The 17505-nt window shown below is 36.7% G+C and overlaps 3 protein-coding genes across 4 annotated transcripts; 1 reads left to right on the top strand and 2 right to left on the bottom strand.

The window, feature by feature from the left end:
* Positions 1 to 116: 116 nt before the first annotated feature.
* LOC121264834 lies at positions 117 to 5437 on the bottom strand. 2 transcript variants are annotated; one of them, XM_041168138.1, is made up of 4 exons: positions 4872 to 5437; positions 4521 to 4785; positions 3204 to 3319; positions 117 to 902 (listed from the first exon to the last, which is right to left on the bottom strand). In XM_041168138.1, the coding sequence occupies exons 1-4, from the start codon at positions 4995 to 4997 to the stop codon at positions 459 to 461; spliced, it is 951 nt and encodes a 316-aa protein (XP_041024072.1). In that variant the 5' UTR covers positions 4998 to 5437; the 3' UTR covers positions 117 to 458. The 2 variants fall into 2 exon arrangements, with proteins under 2 accessions (XP_041024072.1, XP_041024073.1); XM_041168139.1 differs by having other exon boundaries at positions 4521 to 4730; positions 4872 to 5434.
* Positions 5438 to 5948: 511 nt separating this feature from the next.
* On the top strand, positions 5949 to 7065 carry LOC121264837. The gene is made up of 2 exons (XM_041168141.1): positions 5949 to 6225; positions 6341 to 7065. The coding sequence occupies exon 2, from the start codon at positions 6490 to 6492 to the stop codon at positions 6871 to 6873; it is 384 nt and encodes a 127-aa protein (XP_041024075.1). The 5' UTR covers positions 5949 to 6225; positions 6341 to 6489; the 3' UTR covers positions 6874 to 7065.
* Positions 7066 to 8111: 1046 nt separating this feature from the next.
* Positions 8112 to 12757, bottom strand: LOC121264835 (elongation factor P). Its single transcript, XM_041168140.1, has 7 exons — positions 12395 to 12757; positions 12208 to 12285; positions 11591 to 11697; positions 10467 to 10544; positions 10120 to 10221; positions 9684 to 9765; positions 8112 to 8464 (listed from the first exon to the last, which is right to left on the bottom strand). The coding sequence occupies exons 1-7, from the start codon at positions 12552 to 12554 to the stop codon at positions 8346 to 8348; spliced, it is 726 nt and encodes a 241-aa protein (XP_041024074.1). The 5' UTR covers positions 12555 to 12757; the 3' UTR covers positions 8112 to 8345.
* Between the last annotated feature and the right edge of the window lie 4748 nt (positions 12758 to 17505).

Below are 17505 nucleotides of genomic sequence, written 5' to 3'. Positions count from 1 at the left end.
AAACGGGTCTTCTCTTAACTGTACAAGGCTTGCAACGGAGCTAGCTACTGCATCTTTGGCATAGCAGCCATTTGCTACGGGTAGGGTATCTCATCTATATTATAGGAAGCACATGCCCTTAAACTCCATTCTCCACCTCTTCAGTCTTTCCAAAAAAATATAATTAAAGATGAGTAGAGATAAGGTACAGAAAGAAGGTAAATACTTTTTACCTTCCGTGCTTCAAAATCCTAAAACAATACAGACCTCAACCATAACATGAAAGGATCAAGAAAGCCCGACTTTTGATTCAAAAATAACACAAGCGTGGGAAAGTTTTGTACTCGTTTTTTCATGATCCTATTTGTTCTACATTGATTTTTTATTATTTTTTTTAATTTCTCGTACATCCTCTGCTACTTCTCCTACCTTTTAGCAAAAATTTCTCTTTCCGCCGCCACAATTTTCTGTCAAAATAACTAGTCATTCCAGTCATTTTCCCATCCATCTCTGTTTGAAGATCTAGAAGTAAGGCCATTTGCAGAAATGCTTCCTACAAGTCCTTGGGACTTCACTGCATTATTTTCATCCCAGTCATCATCCCAACCCTGATCCCAACCTTCTGCTGTTTCCACATTTGTAGCTGAAACAGATTCCGGCAGACCCATTTCAAGCTCTTGATATGGGACTCCACCGGGATGCCTCCTCTTCCTAAGCTTGCAGCACGCCCATGTCCCTCCAAAGACAAGCACTGTAAGGATCAAGAAGTATGCACCATTGACTGGTGTCACCAGCTTGTGAAATGAAGGGAGACGCACATAAAAGTTTGCTCCTACAGGAGGGCCCACAGGAAGCTCACAAACACCATTTCCAGCATTTAATATGAGTTTGGAGCTTTTGTCATCGGTTAACGAAATATTGGTCTGCAAAACAAACATTAAACAAGCCCATGAATGAGGCAAGGCTGCTCACAAAAAGTCAAATGTATTTTCCCGTAAATTGAATTAAAATAGGATTGGCCATATAGCAGCAAGATCTAGAATTCAATAACAAGCCTTTCTGTGAGTAATAATTCTTTATTGATAAATGCGAAAGGCGCAATCCAAGTACACAAGGGATATACAAGGGAGACACCAATCTAGAAGATGAAAAGGATACTAAAAATTTATTCAAGTTCAGTCCATTAAAATCTATAGATACGGTCCAAAGGAATAGAGTGTTGATAAAGAAGTTCTTGATAAAGTTCTCCCGTTCCACCTACACCAAATGAGGCAAATAGGGACCATTTTCCATGCTGCTGTATTAGTGGCTGCTACCTAGTCTTCTCAAGAATAAAAAACTCCTCAATACTTCTAGGCATGACCCAAACAAATCCAACCTGCCTGAAGAAGTCATTCCATAGAGCACTGGCAATATCGCAACGAAACAATAGATGATCAACGGACTCCCCACTATACATGCAACACCAATCAATTACAGTTTGCTCCCAGAAAAATAGCCATCCATACCCCCTCAAGAACGGACACTAAAAAGTATTCGCTTGAACAGAGTTCAAAATGCCTTGTCCCTGCCTCCTCTTCTCAACCTAGTGGAGTATCGAAAATTAAAGAACGCCCTAAAGACATCAACCTCCTAGTCTTACGCTGCTCTGATGAAGCTAACATTCCACTGAATGGCATTACTCAACATCTCCAAGTTGTCGGACACTGAAGAATTCTTAATGCATGGTTGGGATTGTGGTGGGTAATAAAACTTTTAGCTTTAGGGCTTTTAGTTGCAGAACTTAAGTAATAAGCTCTACTATTAAAAAGTTATTTATTGTTTGGTAACCATATATTTAAAATACTTTCAAATATATTATATTTGTTTAGAAACAATATAATAAAATGCTTTTTGAGGTAAAAATGACATAAAAGGTCATTTGAGTTAATGTTGTACCAATAATAAGATCAAAGGGCAAAACTGTAATTATCTTGAAGTTATATGGATATTTTTATCCATTGACAGTCTTCTTTAAAATTGGAACTACGTTCTGCATTATTTGAAAAGCACGTTTGAGGAAAAGCCTAAAACGTACTTTTTAGCCTTTTTGATATTAAAAAGTACTTTAATATGTAACGACCAAACAACTTAATTTTATCATTAAGGAGTTTTTGAGGCTATTTAAGCACTTTTTACGACCCCTAATGCAACCCCCAACAAGCCCTTAATACACCTCCAGTAAGACTTCTACAAGGATCCTTTCTCCACACAACAGATCATGCCAAAATTTAAACCCGATCCACCTCCCACCTCAGATCTGATATGGTTATAAAACTTCCCCCAACCTCTCCTAATATTATTTATCCTTCGGTGTTCGTCAAATAGGCTTGTTTAGAATTTTTGCTTTACTATTTAGATCTTTGTTTTGTTTTGTGTTGGTTTTGGTATTTGGGAGGAGTGCTCTCCTAGATGCTTGGCTTGTAACCACGGTTTTCCTACGCCATAAGTGAGAATTTTTTTTTAATAAACTTGGGACGGGGTCACTACTGTGTGGCTACCGGCTTTTCGGTACAAAAAAAAAAAAAAAAAAAAAAAAAAAAAAAAAAAAAAAAAAAAAAACCTCTCCTAATATTCTTCCATAGCCCTACCTCCTATGGCCCATGGACCTCAGTTGTACTCCACAAGCCTTTTAACCTGAGGTTAATATTGTCGAATTATTAACTCAGCTGGCCAAACAAGAGAAGGATTTTTCATCTCAAATCTTAGCCAGAAATTGCCAAAGAAAACTATTCCCTATTCATCCTGACTTTTCCATCTCCCTTCGCCAGATCTTTTTTAAGATGAGAAATCCCGGAGACCATGCAAACGCAACATGTCTTTTACCCGTTTAAACCCTGGAGCCATGTAACGCAGACCCCATCTACCTTCTCCAGATCTTAGACAGAAATTAAGGTAAAACCCTCAAAATATGAGGATATGGTTCTTCTAGCCATATATTATTACCTGAACAAGTATATTCCTCGAGCAAAAAAGCATTATTTTGAATTTTCAAGGAAAGGAGAGGAGAAGAAATATTTCCAATGGATAAGGCCTACAGCCCAATATGACCTTTCAATAGCAATCTTACGCATAAAGATAAGATTGCCATTACATTTCCAAGAAGATCAGAGAGCATATTGACGTTCTCCTAGCTCCTAGCGTAATAAAGCAGAAAAATAAGACTGTCAGGTAATGATCCATACCCTTTCAGTATGGTGTTTGGGTATATCCAGCATCGTACTATTGCTTTCCACTGTAAGATTCACTTTCAAAGCACTCCCCCCTCCATTGAGGACTAGAACAAGCAATTCTTTGGACCCTGCCACATGTAAAAGGGAGTAAATTTAAACTCGACAACAATTATGTGAGATGGAATAGTATCAATCAACATACAGCAGTATCAATAAACAGCACATAAAACTGAGCAGTAGATTTCTTTAACTGAGCTGTAGCCAAATAAATACAGTAGCAGAAGATTTCATTTTAACAAATGATGTAGAGCCAATGATCAACAAGTCTTTGTACATGACAACTCCCAAAATTATAGACATGGAAACCTTTTTTCCCCTCAGACAAATGGAATTATTTTTTTTTTATCGGTAAATATGAATTTTATTGAAAAGGCGACAAATGGAATTATAGGCTGGATGAACGGTTTATAGGCTTAATTCTATGAAGTTACAAAAGGTTTCCATTTTCGCCCTAAGACAAATGGAATTATAAAAGGTTTCCATGAATTATAGACAAATGGAATGGCTGATCATTCATTGTATGAAGTTTTAAGACCTCACTAATCAGCCTTACACTTTTTAGTACATAATGAATGAAGTGAACCCCCAGATAAGGAGAAAATCTCCCCTCCCTTTTTTTTTTTTTTTTTTTGACAAGTAAAAAAAAAATCTCCCCTCCCTTTTACTAAACAGCTCACCTACTATACTCTACTATACTCTACTATACAATACAATAGTAGGCTAGGCTAGGCTAGGCTAACTCAGTCACTTACTTCTACTGATGTAGGGCTAAGTAGCACCTTTCTTTTGTTAGTAACCCATTCTCATTATCTTTCATAAATCAAGTAGGCAAACCTCTGCAGATTTCTTCAATTTTTAAACTTGCTTTCTCTTGAGCCTCTTGTAGCCCATGTCAATCTCTATATTTGAAAGAATCATTGGAAGAAATAGAGAAAAAAACAAATTTATAACAGGCTCCGGCCAGTTGTACTGGTGATTAGGGCATTGCTGAGTTGAACTATACGATTTAAAGCAAATTCTATTCTGCCTTTTAATATAAATCTTTAGTGGAACCAATAATTTTTTTAACAGTACTAGTCTTCATAACACATTCATAATCAAATCTGTATTAGTATTTTGTGCAACGACATGACATCCAAGAATGCATTTTCAGTTTCAATACATAACATATATGCTAATAAAGTGCCACTGTTCAAATACGCTTTTTCTGTAATCAAAATTCAAAACAACACAATTGATTATATGACAAAGAGCTATGTATTGATTTACCGCGTTGATAGTTTTTTATGCAGGCAGTCATGCTCCCACGGTCGTTGCATGTCACATCCACCGGCTCTATACACTTGTCAGTGCTCGGCACTAGCGAATCATTGGTCTTCTGCTCATCCTTCTTCTTTTGTGTTGTTCCACCCATGGAATCCACCTGGGTTGACTTTTTTGGTACCGGAGGCTCCGGTTCGTTGTTCGTTGACCCATCGGCTGGCTTAGTACTCGATTTATTGTTAGAAGGAACTGGACTCGGCGACGGGGAACTCTTAAAAAGAGAACCCGTTTCTTAACTATAAGCAAGTTTGTAACCCCAATAACAAAGCAATAAAAAAAGATGCAGAATTTACTTACTGGGATGCTAGAATCCTTAGGCACCGCACCGACCAGCTTTCTGAACTTCGAGAGTAAGGAAGCATCGCAAACATCGGGAACAATCATAAACAAGAAAAAAACTGCCAGAAACGCATTTTTGCCCATTTACAACACAATTTCGACCGGCTTTTCCGGATCAGGAAAAACACTTCGGCTCAGGCAAACCCCCCACCTCCCAAGAATTAAATCCAAAATTAATCACGGAAAGGAAATGAATTTTTCCGATAATCTTTTTAGAAAACAAGATAAAGATAGGTATCTAAAAGCTAAAAGAGAACACGCATCGGAAGGGGAAATTTTCGTGCAGTGAACATATAAGCCAAAAGGGCCAAAGGGAATCCGGGTTCTAGGGTTTTGTTTCCGTGGGAGATAATATCGAACCAGAAAATGAATAGGGTTTTGGATTTTGATGCTTGAGAGGATGGAATTCGCACGGGTTTGACGCTATGACTATCAAAGTCCGATCCTGCAAGAGACGGAAGTCTCCGGTCCGGTCCGGTCCGGACCTTACTATTATTATTATTATTAACAAATGACATGTTATTTCTCTTTTTATGATTTTTATCTAAAAACTTTAGATAATAATATAAAGTACGGAAAACTCATTTTTTCATGTTAGATTTTCAGCCATAATTCTAAGGCAATGAGCAGGACTCACAAACTGAGGCCAAACACTGATCGTATATGTAGATGAGTTGAAGAAAAGACACGCTGGCGTTTTATATATCTCATCTATGTGTTTAAACGAATCTTAAATTTAATTATATGATGAATAAGTCTCGCTCATTTTTTAAAAAAAAAAATAAAATTTATTATTAAAAATATGATTTTTTTTTTTTCATGTAAATCTTAAATTAAATCTTGTGTGCGGCTTAGTAATGCGTGAACAGAAGATGTAGTATTCTAAGCAGAACTCAATACACCACCAAGCTACTATCCATTTAATTTAATCAGCTTACTATCATTAAACCTCTGTCCAAAAGTAAATGAAAGGCATCCATTATTCTATAATCGGATAACAAGCTAGCTAGCTCATGACAAAAAAAGCCGAATAAAACTTGATGCTTTCTCTATGCAACTTTCGTCCAAAATAAGCCCTCTTAAAGGAGAGCAAGAGCATCAAAAAAGAGAGGAGAAGGCAACACAATCTATTTCCTACAATAAAGAAGAATAAAGTGTCATTGATCTTAACCCTTTACCACTTCTTTAAAGTTTAATGGCTCCGGCTTCAACAATGATCTGCAGCATTGGGGTTGGAATGGAATTCTAATTTGTATGATTTAATTATGCAAAGGAGGCGCATTTATTTCCTGCCGGCCCATTGCCATGACCCGTGAAACCCGTCTTCCCTTTTGTTATTGCAATTTTTGAGTTTGCGGGAAAATTGGGTGACTAGGGAAGTAGGAACCACACTTTTGAGTTTGACAGTCTTTTCAATTTCCTTGCAGTTGCAGGTGGTGGCCATATGTTGATACTTTGCTTGGATAGAGACTCCTCATCTCGTACCTTAATTATCGCCAGCTTGGACTTCTCAAACTCAGCTCAAATCATGTTTCCAACCCAAAACTGAAAAAAGAAGACATTCGAGGCAGTGAAAATGGCTCAGAAGAAATCGGAAGCAATGGACCATATAGAAGTAGTTCTTAGGAAGTTTGGAGATGAGCAGAGCACGCTGTTGGACCGGTTTGAAAGACTGTCTTTTGAGGTGCAGCTGAACCAAGCCATACTGGGGAGGAGCTTTTCAGAGCCAAGTGTGACTCGGTTCCATGCACCACTGGTTGGTCAGGGCCCGGCTACTCCACCACCACCGGTGAGGCAGGCGCAACGAGGGCGTCGTGGGTCGGCTTTCCACAAGGTCCTGAAGAAGTTTCTCAAGCCTATTCTTGGTAGAAAGAGTCGTGGTGGAAGGAGGGAGGTCCAAGTACCAGATCCAAGAAGTCCCCGGTCATGGAAAGCTTTCAGCAGATCACTCCGGGCCTAGAGCTATATATCTGAGCGGCTATATTCTGGTTCACATTTATACTTATTTTACAAGTTTTTCTTATTTTTGTTTTGGCTACGTAAATTATAAATAAAGTCTATTAAAGTTTATAACATAATATTGGATATACACAAGCAAATGGTTATGTAACGATATTTATGGTAAGTAATGAAAAGCGAGAATTTGGTTGTATGTGCACAAATTCATTCACTTGACACTACTCCTTGAGCGAACTCTCTATCCGAAATTCACTTGCGCTACCTATCGAGTGAACTTTCTATCTGACCTTCGCTCGAGCCACCTGTTGAATGAACTCTTTGTTTGACCTTCACTTGAGCCACCTATCGCGTGAACATCAAGTAAACTTTTCACTAGGTGCTTCTCGAGTCGCAAACAATGTCAAAAAATTTTCCAAAAAACCATAATGCATATTTTTCGAGTCGAGTCATCAAATCGGGCCAACACACCGACAAACTAAGCTTCACAAATCCAACACCTTAGTAGGATTAGAGTCTAAGTTATGCTTAATCCCAACTTCAAGAAATACCTACAGCTTCCTGCCGACTACCGTATAGACCACACTTGTACGGTTCTCAACGGGTAAGGTGTTACTGTAGTCATGCCTAGATAGGGAGGCCAACTCCAGTTGGCCCCTCCTACACTCATTAGGAAAATTGCGGAAGTACTGAATGATTCAATGGAACGAGAGTAACAGCCTGAGAACAAATTTGAATTCAGTTGAGGCCATAAGACCAACAAAGTAAGAGCACGTGGAATTCTCTAATACCATGTGAGATACGATATTCCAAAGGTTTGGTTAAAGATAAATCAAACCGTATATTAAATTCTCAATTTATAAAATTTTCAAATTTGTACAACTGTGTAACTCCTCTTCTCATAGAGCTTCATGATACAAATACACGATTTAATATAAAATGATAGGATATAAGACAAATAAAATCAAAATGTTACCGAGGTTTGAGTAGATGATATCTGTAAATTTGAATTTGAGTTCAGTTCCTCTCTAAAATTTGTAAGGAGATGGCGGGAGATGATTTCGAAGTGCATGAGAGGATGATGAATACCCTCCTGAGAGGGTTATGAACTTATGCAGAAGATGATGAAAAGAAAAGACCTGCTAGAAGATACTCTGCATCTACTCAACTTCCAGCCATTGAAGGATTGCAAAAATGTTAGATTATATAAATACCATGCACTGGCGAGAAGGCCAATCAAAATGTTACCTGAAACTTTACTATATAGAGATACTAGTCCATTTGAATTACTAATAATATCTCTCTTCTAAGACAAAAAGATATTTCAATTTAACATTCATAGCCATTCACCATGCTAAGTGCCGCAAATGAAAGTATAAAACTCTCGCAGAATAGTAAGAAATAAAACCAAAAGAAAAGAAAAGAAAAAACTAAATGTATATGCCTGATGACAGGAAACCTTCTGAGGAGTAGAGATTATGCACGGCTCATGTATTGACCTGTTCTTGTATCCACCAGTATTTCATCACCTATATTTACAAACAATGGAACATTCACAACAGCACCAGTGTCAAGAGTCGCTGGCTTAGATCCACCTGCCAAACAAGATTTCATTTCTCAAACGGTTAGCCAGAGAAAATAAATGAAAAATAGAAAGGAAAAGAGAAAAGAGAGTCAACATGAGTGCAAAACAAACTACCACCATTTTTTCAAGTTATACCCTTAATTACCAACTGACGATTGACCTGTTTTTTGACAGTTTATGATGCATGTTATAAAATAGTGGTGGTTTGAGATGCAAAGTGTAATTCCCCAAAAGAAAACATGGGAGCATAGGCGAACCACATCACAATTGGTGTCCTGATATTACCTAAAAAATATTAAAGTTGAAAACACAAAGGGCAAACCGAAAACAGACTTTTTGTATTTCTTTACCAAAATTGTAATGAAGTATGAAGGAGATTCCAAATGTCTCATCAACAAAAAACATTCATTCAGTGTAACATTATTGAAACCTACAGAAGCCATTTAGATGCACATTCAACATGGTTTATATTTAGTCATGGGGATTATTTTGTTATCTACTCTTCCCCAACTTGTAAGTACAAAGACCTCAATTTTTTAAGTAATGACCATCAAGTCGAGGTTAAGGGCAAAAAAACAAAAAACGCCCCGAGAAAGAAGCCTCAAAACTGACTCACTGTTTATGTTGATGATGAGTTGTTCATCAGGAAAAAGGAGAAGGCAGATCCAAATCAAAATGATAAGGAGGGGGCTTCTCTGGTATTGTCTGACAAGCTTGTGAAGAATGAATGCCCTGATCAATTCACCTACGCAATCCCCACAAAGGGGCTTGTGGAAATGGAGTCCAGCTCTAAAACTAAATAACCAGATTATGGGAAAGAACTTCCCTACAGATTCTTTTCCTCACATTATTCTCATCAATTATATTAAAACCCATCTACCTGTTAAAAAAAATTATATTAAGACCCATCTGTACAGATATCATCTACATCAAAAACTCCTTTGCTTTGTAAAAACTTGTAAGGTTTGGAAAGAGGTTGCGATTGACCAAAAAGAAGACTATAGTCCAACTGATATGCCCTTAGGCACAACCATACATGACATAGAAATCACACTCGGAAAGGGTAGGCAATTTTAACACAATAAAATGATGAACCTGCCTGCACTGTATTTTGTCTCGACAAACTGAATTGAATTTTTTATTTTTAATTTTTGTAACAAAGTGGAATATACATCTACTACATTATGAATTTTGTCTTTGAAATTGCAAAAGAACGCAAATGACATTACCTTGAGCTGTGTCACCTTTAAGTCCAGGATCTACATCAACCACAGTCAACTGAACTGTGATGGGCACTTCAAAATCAATAACCTGCAAGACCAAACCGGTAGATTTCTAACTGAAAATAATAACACTGACAATAACAATAAACATCGAGTGGTGACATTGGCACATAAGATAGCATATGCATCTAACTAGCAAACCTCAGCGCACTAAAAATGAGCACTGCTCAGTTTCATCAGATGGTGCTTAAATAATGTAATTCATAATGGACTGCTCCTCCAAGAATAGAATCATCTATGCAAACTTTGCCCCTTCCTAATGTTTACAGAGCAGCCTCTTAGGCACTGCTATGGGAAAAATGTCCTGCTCTTTTGCAAGTGAAAGACTCAGGAACAAAGAGATGAAAAGATGTTGGAAAGGTTAACAGATTAGGAAAAATACTTTTCCATTCCAAAATAGCATAATGCAGTCCATTCCCTCTTTCAGATACTTCATCTTATCCCCGACATCTGATGCATTAAGACGAATTTCTTCATATGTATTCTGTGAAAACAAAAGACTGAGAAACTGAGATAGGAAAACTACAAAATGAGTCATTCAATGCAGGACTTGTTAACTTAATACAAAACATAAGCTTCTTCGAAACAAGAACTGATCCCAACTGTCCAAATAGATGGTTAAATTAGTCTTCACAAAAAAAGAAGACTTACTTCTTGAAATGCATTTTAAAAGAAGATTTTATTTTCTTTCTTTCTTTCTAACAGGAAGCTAAGCATACTAAGCAATACCAGGTCCATGAAGACAAACTGGGAGCCATCTTTGTATGTGAATTGCTTTGTTTCTTTGAATATGTCTGCCTCATCAATCTGGGGAAACAGTTATACATGAGAGAGAGAGAGAGAGAGAGAGAGGGCAGAATAGACATTGCCCGATATAGAAATATAAAAGCATCATTATCCGAACTATATGTTCTGATAGCCGTTACAACAGGAAAAGAAAATCCATCCATGCATCAGAATGAGATAGAGAGCTATATTTGATACTTGATACAATGTAATTTAAGATATTTCATATTGCATATTATGAATGATAATGATCTCACCTCTGGCCTCACTTAGAAGGCAACATACAAGACAGAAAAAGAAGCCACTACCCATCACTTTGAAAATCAATGAATTAATCATTCTTCATCACAAGCACAAGTACTGGGGGTTCAAAATACTTAGAGGAGATCATCTTTTCAAATTCAAAGGCAATCTTAAAATGTTTTCTTGTATTATTGACATTTCGAAGTAGTCTTTGGGACGTGGTTGTTTAGAAACATGCAGACAGAGCCAACAACAAAAATAAGGACCCCCAAATAGCCATGTCATACATAGCTTGTGTCACATCCATTTCACATCCATCTGAAATGAATGTTCTAACCCTTTTATACTAGTGAATTTCACAGTATAGTAACCACACACCAGCTGTAAGCTGAGAGTATAGAACTGAAGGATAAACAGAACTATTAAATCAACTTAAAACTTACCAAATAATCTTATGAACCAACACCTAATTTCTATGTTTTATAAAATTAGAATTATGCACTTTTACAAAGTTTCTCTAAAACATGTGCATGGAATTCATATCTGAAAAAAAAGCTGAAGAGCAGCTCTAACCTTTCCATAGTCTATCTTATGCAACAGAATCAGAAAGCTAAGATGCAAAGGAAAAATACAAAAGAATCCCAGTGGAAAATGATAATTTTCAGTTTGCTGATGAGCATAAACGCTCTTCGGAAACAAACAATTGTGGGTCCTAATGACATGCAACCTATTTAAATGTTAGCCCTTGCAAACTATATTGAACCTTAAAAATATAAGGACACGGAACTTAACGATAAATCTGCCTGTAGTATGAAAGGCTTTACCGTAACTCCTGACCGAAAAGTTTTCTCAACTGTGTTTCCTGATAAATAATTACGCATCTTCGTCCTCACAAATGCTGCTCCTTTTCCAGGTTTTACATGGAGAAACTCTGAAGAAGGCCAATGGGCAGTATAGGTATAAGATGCAAAACAGTAGTGTAAACAGATAGTCTCCCTGAATTATAAGAACATTCCGCCTAGAAAAAAATGGTTAGAATTAGACACCAAGGACATAATGGCCAATATTGAAGTAAACATATTTTGAGCGTTACCAAAACTGACCATTTTACATTTTAAAATCCGATTCCGTGGCATGCATTGGCAGCTGAACTAGCATTAGGGAGAAAAGAAAATTGAAGATACACAAGTATACTCCCAGAAGATAAGTTCGTTTATGAATACATAATACACGCCCAATGTATTATTACTTCGAAATTGAAACCAATGGAAGGACACAATATAGTTGTGGACTATCTTTCACGCTTTAGACATTATATCCACACAATATAGTCAGATATAATTAACATTCTTTGTCTCGAAACAACCAAACAAATATAGAAAACCAAAAACAAATGAGAAATAGAAGCAAAAACTGAAGAAAGAAAAGATTATATTCAAACCGAGAACTTTCCAAGGAGCGCCGTCTACTTCAATGTTGCTACCCACTTTGATATCGTTACTGGAAAATGCATAAATCTCTGCAAAGAGAAATACACAAAAACACCCACAATGCCCAAAACTGTTATAACAAACGTGGAACACAAAATGAAAGGACTAATATAAGAACGAGAATCGATAAGCTGTTACTTGGAAATCTGGGACGAAAGGGCTTTCCAGAAAGACCACGCATTGGGAGAATTGACGGCTTGAATGAGCGCGAAAGCGTAGCAGTTAGTGATGATGATGGTGATGCACGGAAGAAGATGGAAGATGCCGAAGGGAGATTGAAGGTTGCCATTCCCGCCATGGTTGGTTGGCACTGTTTGAAGAGAAAGGAGAAAAGGGAAAGAAAACGAGAATTGTCTGAAGAGCGGGGACTGGGAAGAGTTATTCTCCCCAAAAGTTAGTACTTTGGTAGAGGGCCAAGACTCAGACGAGTCCCTAGCTTTCTCTTAGATAAGGAGATTTTCACGGAACTGGCCTGCGTTCTTCCCTCGGCGAGTTATTTGTTGGCACAAGAGTCCAGCTGAGCACCCTGTTGAGGCGAAACATTAGATTGGTTTAGACGGTCTTTCTTGACGCCACCATAACGTCACCTATGCGCTTGTTACGACGCGAGTGTGACTTTTAACATAGAGTTAGAGAAATATTCTAAGAGTGATTATATAAAAATAATTTTATAAATTAATATATTTTGATATGATTTATTAGATTGTAAAATTATTTTTATTATAAAATAGATTTGATAAATCTTCACATAAAATTACGTCAATTTAAAAAATTATTTTTAAGTAATAATCCATTTGCTATTATAGTACTCCTCTTTCCAAGAACATCAGGAAGGAGTCATCCATAAAAAATGATTTTGAAAAAGAAAAAAAATCCTACAATGAGTTCACCGGAAAATCCTGAATTCTTTAGATTATCTCACACGTACGTGTATCTTCAAGGATCTGCATGGATTATGTGTCCCTCATCAATGGAAGAAGCAATTAATATGCAGCACGATGCACCCCACCCACATCTTCAAGCACTGTTCCAGATTCGCCCCAATAAAAGAAAAAAAAGTATAGGTTTTGGGATTCCAAGTGAAGGAGACCCATAACATCACAGTTTCTAAAATCTGTCAGACATTTCAAAAATTCGTTGTCTTTAGTCGTAAAAATCATTCATGGCCTAGTTTTCCTTCTACTGATCATACCGTAGGGTTTAATTTCCATAAAACTTATTATTCCCACATCTGTAAAACTTCATAATAGAGAAATTAGAACTGTTTATAATCTTTCTGATTCTCTAATTTAATTAAACTGCTCATGTCCCATGTCTTCCTAGTTTCACTTTCAACTTAATTAATTTCAGTTTGTAAATTGATTAGATCTCTAGATTGGAGGACCATTGGAATGGCTAAAGAGCAAGGAGGCCTCTATTATTTTTCGCAGCAATCTCATGTTCAGCCTACTCAATCAACTTCTCAAGCTATCTTCTCAAATTTCAAATCATCAGTTAGTTCTTCCGTAATCAAAGATCCCTTTTCACCTTTGGCACTATCATTTAGTTCATTGGTCTTTTCCTAGACTTTTTTTTTTTTTTTTTTTTGCTTTGTAAACGTGTACCAAAAAATAAAGGTTTTCAATTTTGATCTTATTTGCTAATCTGAAACACGTATATAATATCCTTTCCTAATTCTAACAAGTTTGATATCGTTGCTACAAATCCTATTGATCTTTCTGTTTAGTGCATGGAGGGGATGCATCACGATGGTTTTGTCCTGTTTCAACCTCGGCAGCCTCACTAAAGTGCAGCACATCGAGTTTGGAGGTACTATAAAGCTACTACAGGACAGGGTATTCAGATTCAGATCGGCCTATAGCTGTTTTCAAACTTGTTTTTCTATTACTGAGTTTTGTATCCTTCTTGGTGACTCACTTGTATCATTGAGTTCCAAGAAACAAGCTAATGTTTCTCGATCATCAACAGAGGTAGAGAGTAGATCAATGCCCTCTACCGTTTGTAATGTTACTTGGTTATTTTTCAAGTTCTTTGTCTTCTTCATGACAGCTAAGCTACACTCTTTTGTGCCAAGAAATCTGCAATGGTTGATGTATGTACAAAGCCTCTTGGCATTCAACAAATTCAGGTTTTATTACGCAGGATGGGTTTACTTGAGTTGTATGGGTGCGGCTACTATGCCGCCGCCATGTTGACCGCTGGCCCAGCGTAAAGTTTTTTTTTTTTTTTCCTTTTCATATTTTTAAAAAATAAAAAAAAAAATCAATACACTTAAAATCACTTCTTTAATCACTAAGTAAAAAATAAAAAATAAAAAAATTTTTTAACTAGCGGTCAAATAAAGTGGACAAAGTAGCTTTTTCCGAGTTGTATACTCCATCTGAAAGAGGGTGTATATATAAGCAACTATTCTCGATGACCCATGCTATCCATAAGCCTCACACCCTGCACACCCATTTAAAAACATATCATTTTATTTTATTTTATTTTATTTTACTTACAAATATGTTTGGAAACATTTTCATTATGTGAATAAAAAAGTCAAATGATATATTTTTAAGTAAATGAACAGGATATGAAGCTTATATTTAGAATTTTTCTTATAAAAAATAGAGTTTTTATGTAAATCTCTCGTTTCCTTAATGACTAAAGAAGAAGATTCAGTTTCCTAACAAAACGTGTAGATCGAGATGGTAAGAAAGGCGTGAATTTTTAATGCCTTTATTCCAACTGCAGGTGGTTTCTGCAAAGCTAGAGCATGGCTTTGGGATGAATTTATGGAGGCCTGGGGATAAACTATAAAGGCTATTACATTGGTCTGTAGGTAGAGCAAGTGAGAGTAGAATATCTGGGAAGAGAAGTAAATTCTCATGAAAGCAACTTGCAAGCAATTCAAATGATTGCCAAGGTGTGTAGGCTTGATGTGGCTCATTTTGGTGAGTGGGTTGGACATTTTCAGGACGTACGTCTGGTATGGCTGTTATTCAAGGAGTATGCATGTCTAATAGTCTAAGCATGAGTTTAGGTCGAGAGAGAACACCTAGAAATAGTTACAAGACAAGACTAATATATATATATATATATATATATATATATATATATATATATAATAGCACTAGAACTTAAACGTGGGAAGGAAAAATATTTGTGGGGTCGGAGCATTAATTTCTACCAACCGAATCTTCAATCATCCATAGCTCCTACTTCTTCTAATCACTCATGCTTAATATTAAAAAGCATATTACAAACAGTTTCAGGATAAATCTTTTCTATTATCAATATACAAAATATATCTAGGAAGATTTTTTAAAGATATACAACCAAAAGCTAAGTTGGTTACTATCCATTGCACTATTGAATGTGCATGTTGATTTTGGGTTCAATGAATTTTGAAAATTTTCCAATCCTTATATTGTTGAAAATTTTGCTGAATCTCATCTATAATTGGAGTGATTTGCCAACTTGGGGTTAAATATGTGCTTTCGATAGCTGTTATAACAGTTTGTGCATCCCCCTCCAATATTACTTGGTTTTTTTGGAGATGTGTAACTAACTATGACTCCAAAAGAGCTGCTGAAGCTTCAACCAGTATTGGAATTGTAGATTGGATTTTTGAGGTCCATATTTCCAGTGTCTTTCTGTTGTGATCACGACATACAACGAAGGTTGCTGAGAATGATTCTCTGACTGTTGCATTGAAGGAGAAGCTCCATTGGTTCTGTGGGGGAGGTTTCCAGACTTTCCTTTGACTATTTTGTTTTTCTTCCCATGTGTATCTATAAGTTCGATATGCCTCGTCCAGTTGGTCTTTTGCTTTCTTAAGAGAGAGAATTGTGTGATTGTGGATTATTTCAATCATTTGTCTCCAGATGAAATCCAATATGATTACTTCAAATAGTTGGAAAGGATGCTTTTCTAAGTCATTTAGTCCTAACTCCTTTCCTAGGTTGAGAACCATTTGTATCCAGCTTGATATAGAGTTTATCGATAGTGTTGCGAGATTTAGAAGCCAAATGCTTTGCTAACATAAGATCCAAGTGACGGGGCATTCTATGAAGAGATGGAGTGCAGTTCTTTAGTTTCATTACACAATGGGCAATTTTCTGAGCGGAGTTGAGGAGCAACAATGCTCAATCGTTTTCTGGTGGGAATGATGTTCCATAATATTTTCTAGAGAAGCAGCTTGTGATGACCATGGATTTTCAATCTACATAGATCTTTAAAAATAGACATTAGGAAGCTTTGCTGAGTGTTGCCAGAATTGCCTGCCACTGCATGATAAGTTGTTTTGATTGAAAATTCCCCATCGTGGTTTGGGGACCATATCAGTTGGTCTTGTCTCAAGTTACTCACAGAAGGGGACTTTTTTGGATTTTGGTGATGCTCTCTTGTTCAAAGAAATTTTTAATTTTTGGAATATCTCAAGATCGGGGATTTTATGTGATCATATCAGAGACTTTCAAAAGGCAATGTACCTGGTTCATTTGTTGAATCGGTTTTGGTGTGAAATTTTCCATTGTAGGAATCCATGGTCTTGACCATACATTGACCGATAATCCATTGTTTATTTGGTAGCATATGCCTTTTGTGAGTAGATCTCTCATTTTGAGGATCCCTTTCCATAGCCATGAGTATGATGATTTTGGGGTTGCATTCCAAAAGTTGGTGGATTTTAGATATTTTGCTAAGAGAATAGAGTGCCACAAGCTAGAATTTTCCTTGCTAATTTCTCATCCGGTCTTCGCTAGAAGTGCTAGATTCATATTTTCTATTACCAAGGCCTCCAAATTTCTTTGGTTGGCATGTGGATTTTCAAGATTTCAAAGTCAAATTTTTTTTTTAATCATCTTTCGAAAAGCCCCACTAGAAACTTTTGAAGCTGTTATCTAGAGTCTTGCATACCAATTTCAACAATAAGAAAGATTGCATTTGATAAGATGGAATTGCGATCGCCACTGTTCTAATTAGCATGGTTCCACCTGCTTGCGAGAGTAGCTTCAACTTCCAACCCTCTAGTTTTTCCCCACTTTTCTAGTAACTCATGATAGTTCTTTCTTTTTGTTCTATTGAAAGAAGTAAGGAAGCCTGGATATTTCATTCTTGAGGATGAGGAATTGTATGTCAATAACTGGGAGATTGAAGTTTTGGTTGCTGCATTGGTGTTTCTTGTGATGGAAATGGAAGACTTGTTTTGAATTATTTTTTGTCTCGACCAAAGCTGGTATTTCTCCAAGCTTTCAAAAATAGGT

Source organism: Juglans microcarpa x Juglans regia, chromosome 5D, assembly GCF_004785595.1.
Source record: "Juglans microcarpa x Juglans regia isolate MS1-56 chromosome 5D, Jm3101_v1.0, whole genome shotgun sequence".
Lineage (NCBI taxonomy): Eukaryota > Viridiplantae > Streptophyta > Magnoliopsida > Fagales > Juglandaceae > Juglans > Juglans microcarpa x Juglans regia.
This window is presented reverse-complemented; position numbering and strand designations above follow the sequence as displayed.

Bases quoted from the DNA above. Each gene is read 5' to 3' on its own strand.
- LOC121264834 (XM_041168138.1), bottom strand. From the start codon at position 4,997: ATGGGCAAAAATGCGTTTCTGGCAGTTTTTTTCTTGTTTATGATTGTT. The intron at 4,786-4,871 runs GTAAGTAAATTC...TCTCTTTTTAAG, and splicing joins CTAAGGATTCTAGCATCCCA to AGTTCCCCGTCGCCGAGTCC. The intron at 903-3,203 runs GTATGGATCATT...TTTGTTTTGCAG, and splicing joins CCAAACACCATACTGAAAGG to ACCAATATTTCGTTAACCGA.
- LOC121264837 (XM_041168141.1), top strand. From the start codon at position 6,490: ATGGCTCAGAAGAAATCGGAAGCAATGGACCATATAGAAGTAGTTCTT.
- LOC121264835 (XM_041168140.1), bottom strand. From the start codon at position 12,554: ATGGCGGGAATGGCAACCTTCAATCTCCCTTCGGCATCTTCCATCTTC. The intron at 11,698-12,207 runs GTTTGAATATAA...GGCCTTCTTCAG, and splicing joins CGCTCCTTGGAAAGTTCTCG to AGTTTCTCCATGTAAAACCT. The intron at 10,545-11,590 runs GTAAAGCCTTTC...CTGTTTCCCCAG, and splicing joins CTTTTCGGTCAGGAGTTACG to ATTGATGAGGCAGACATATT.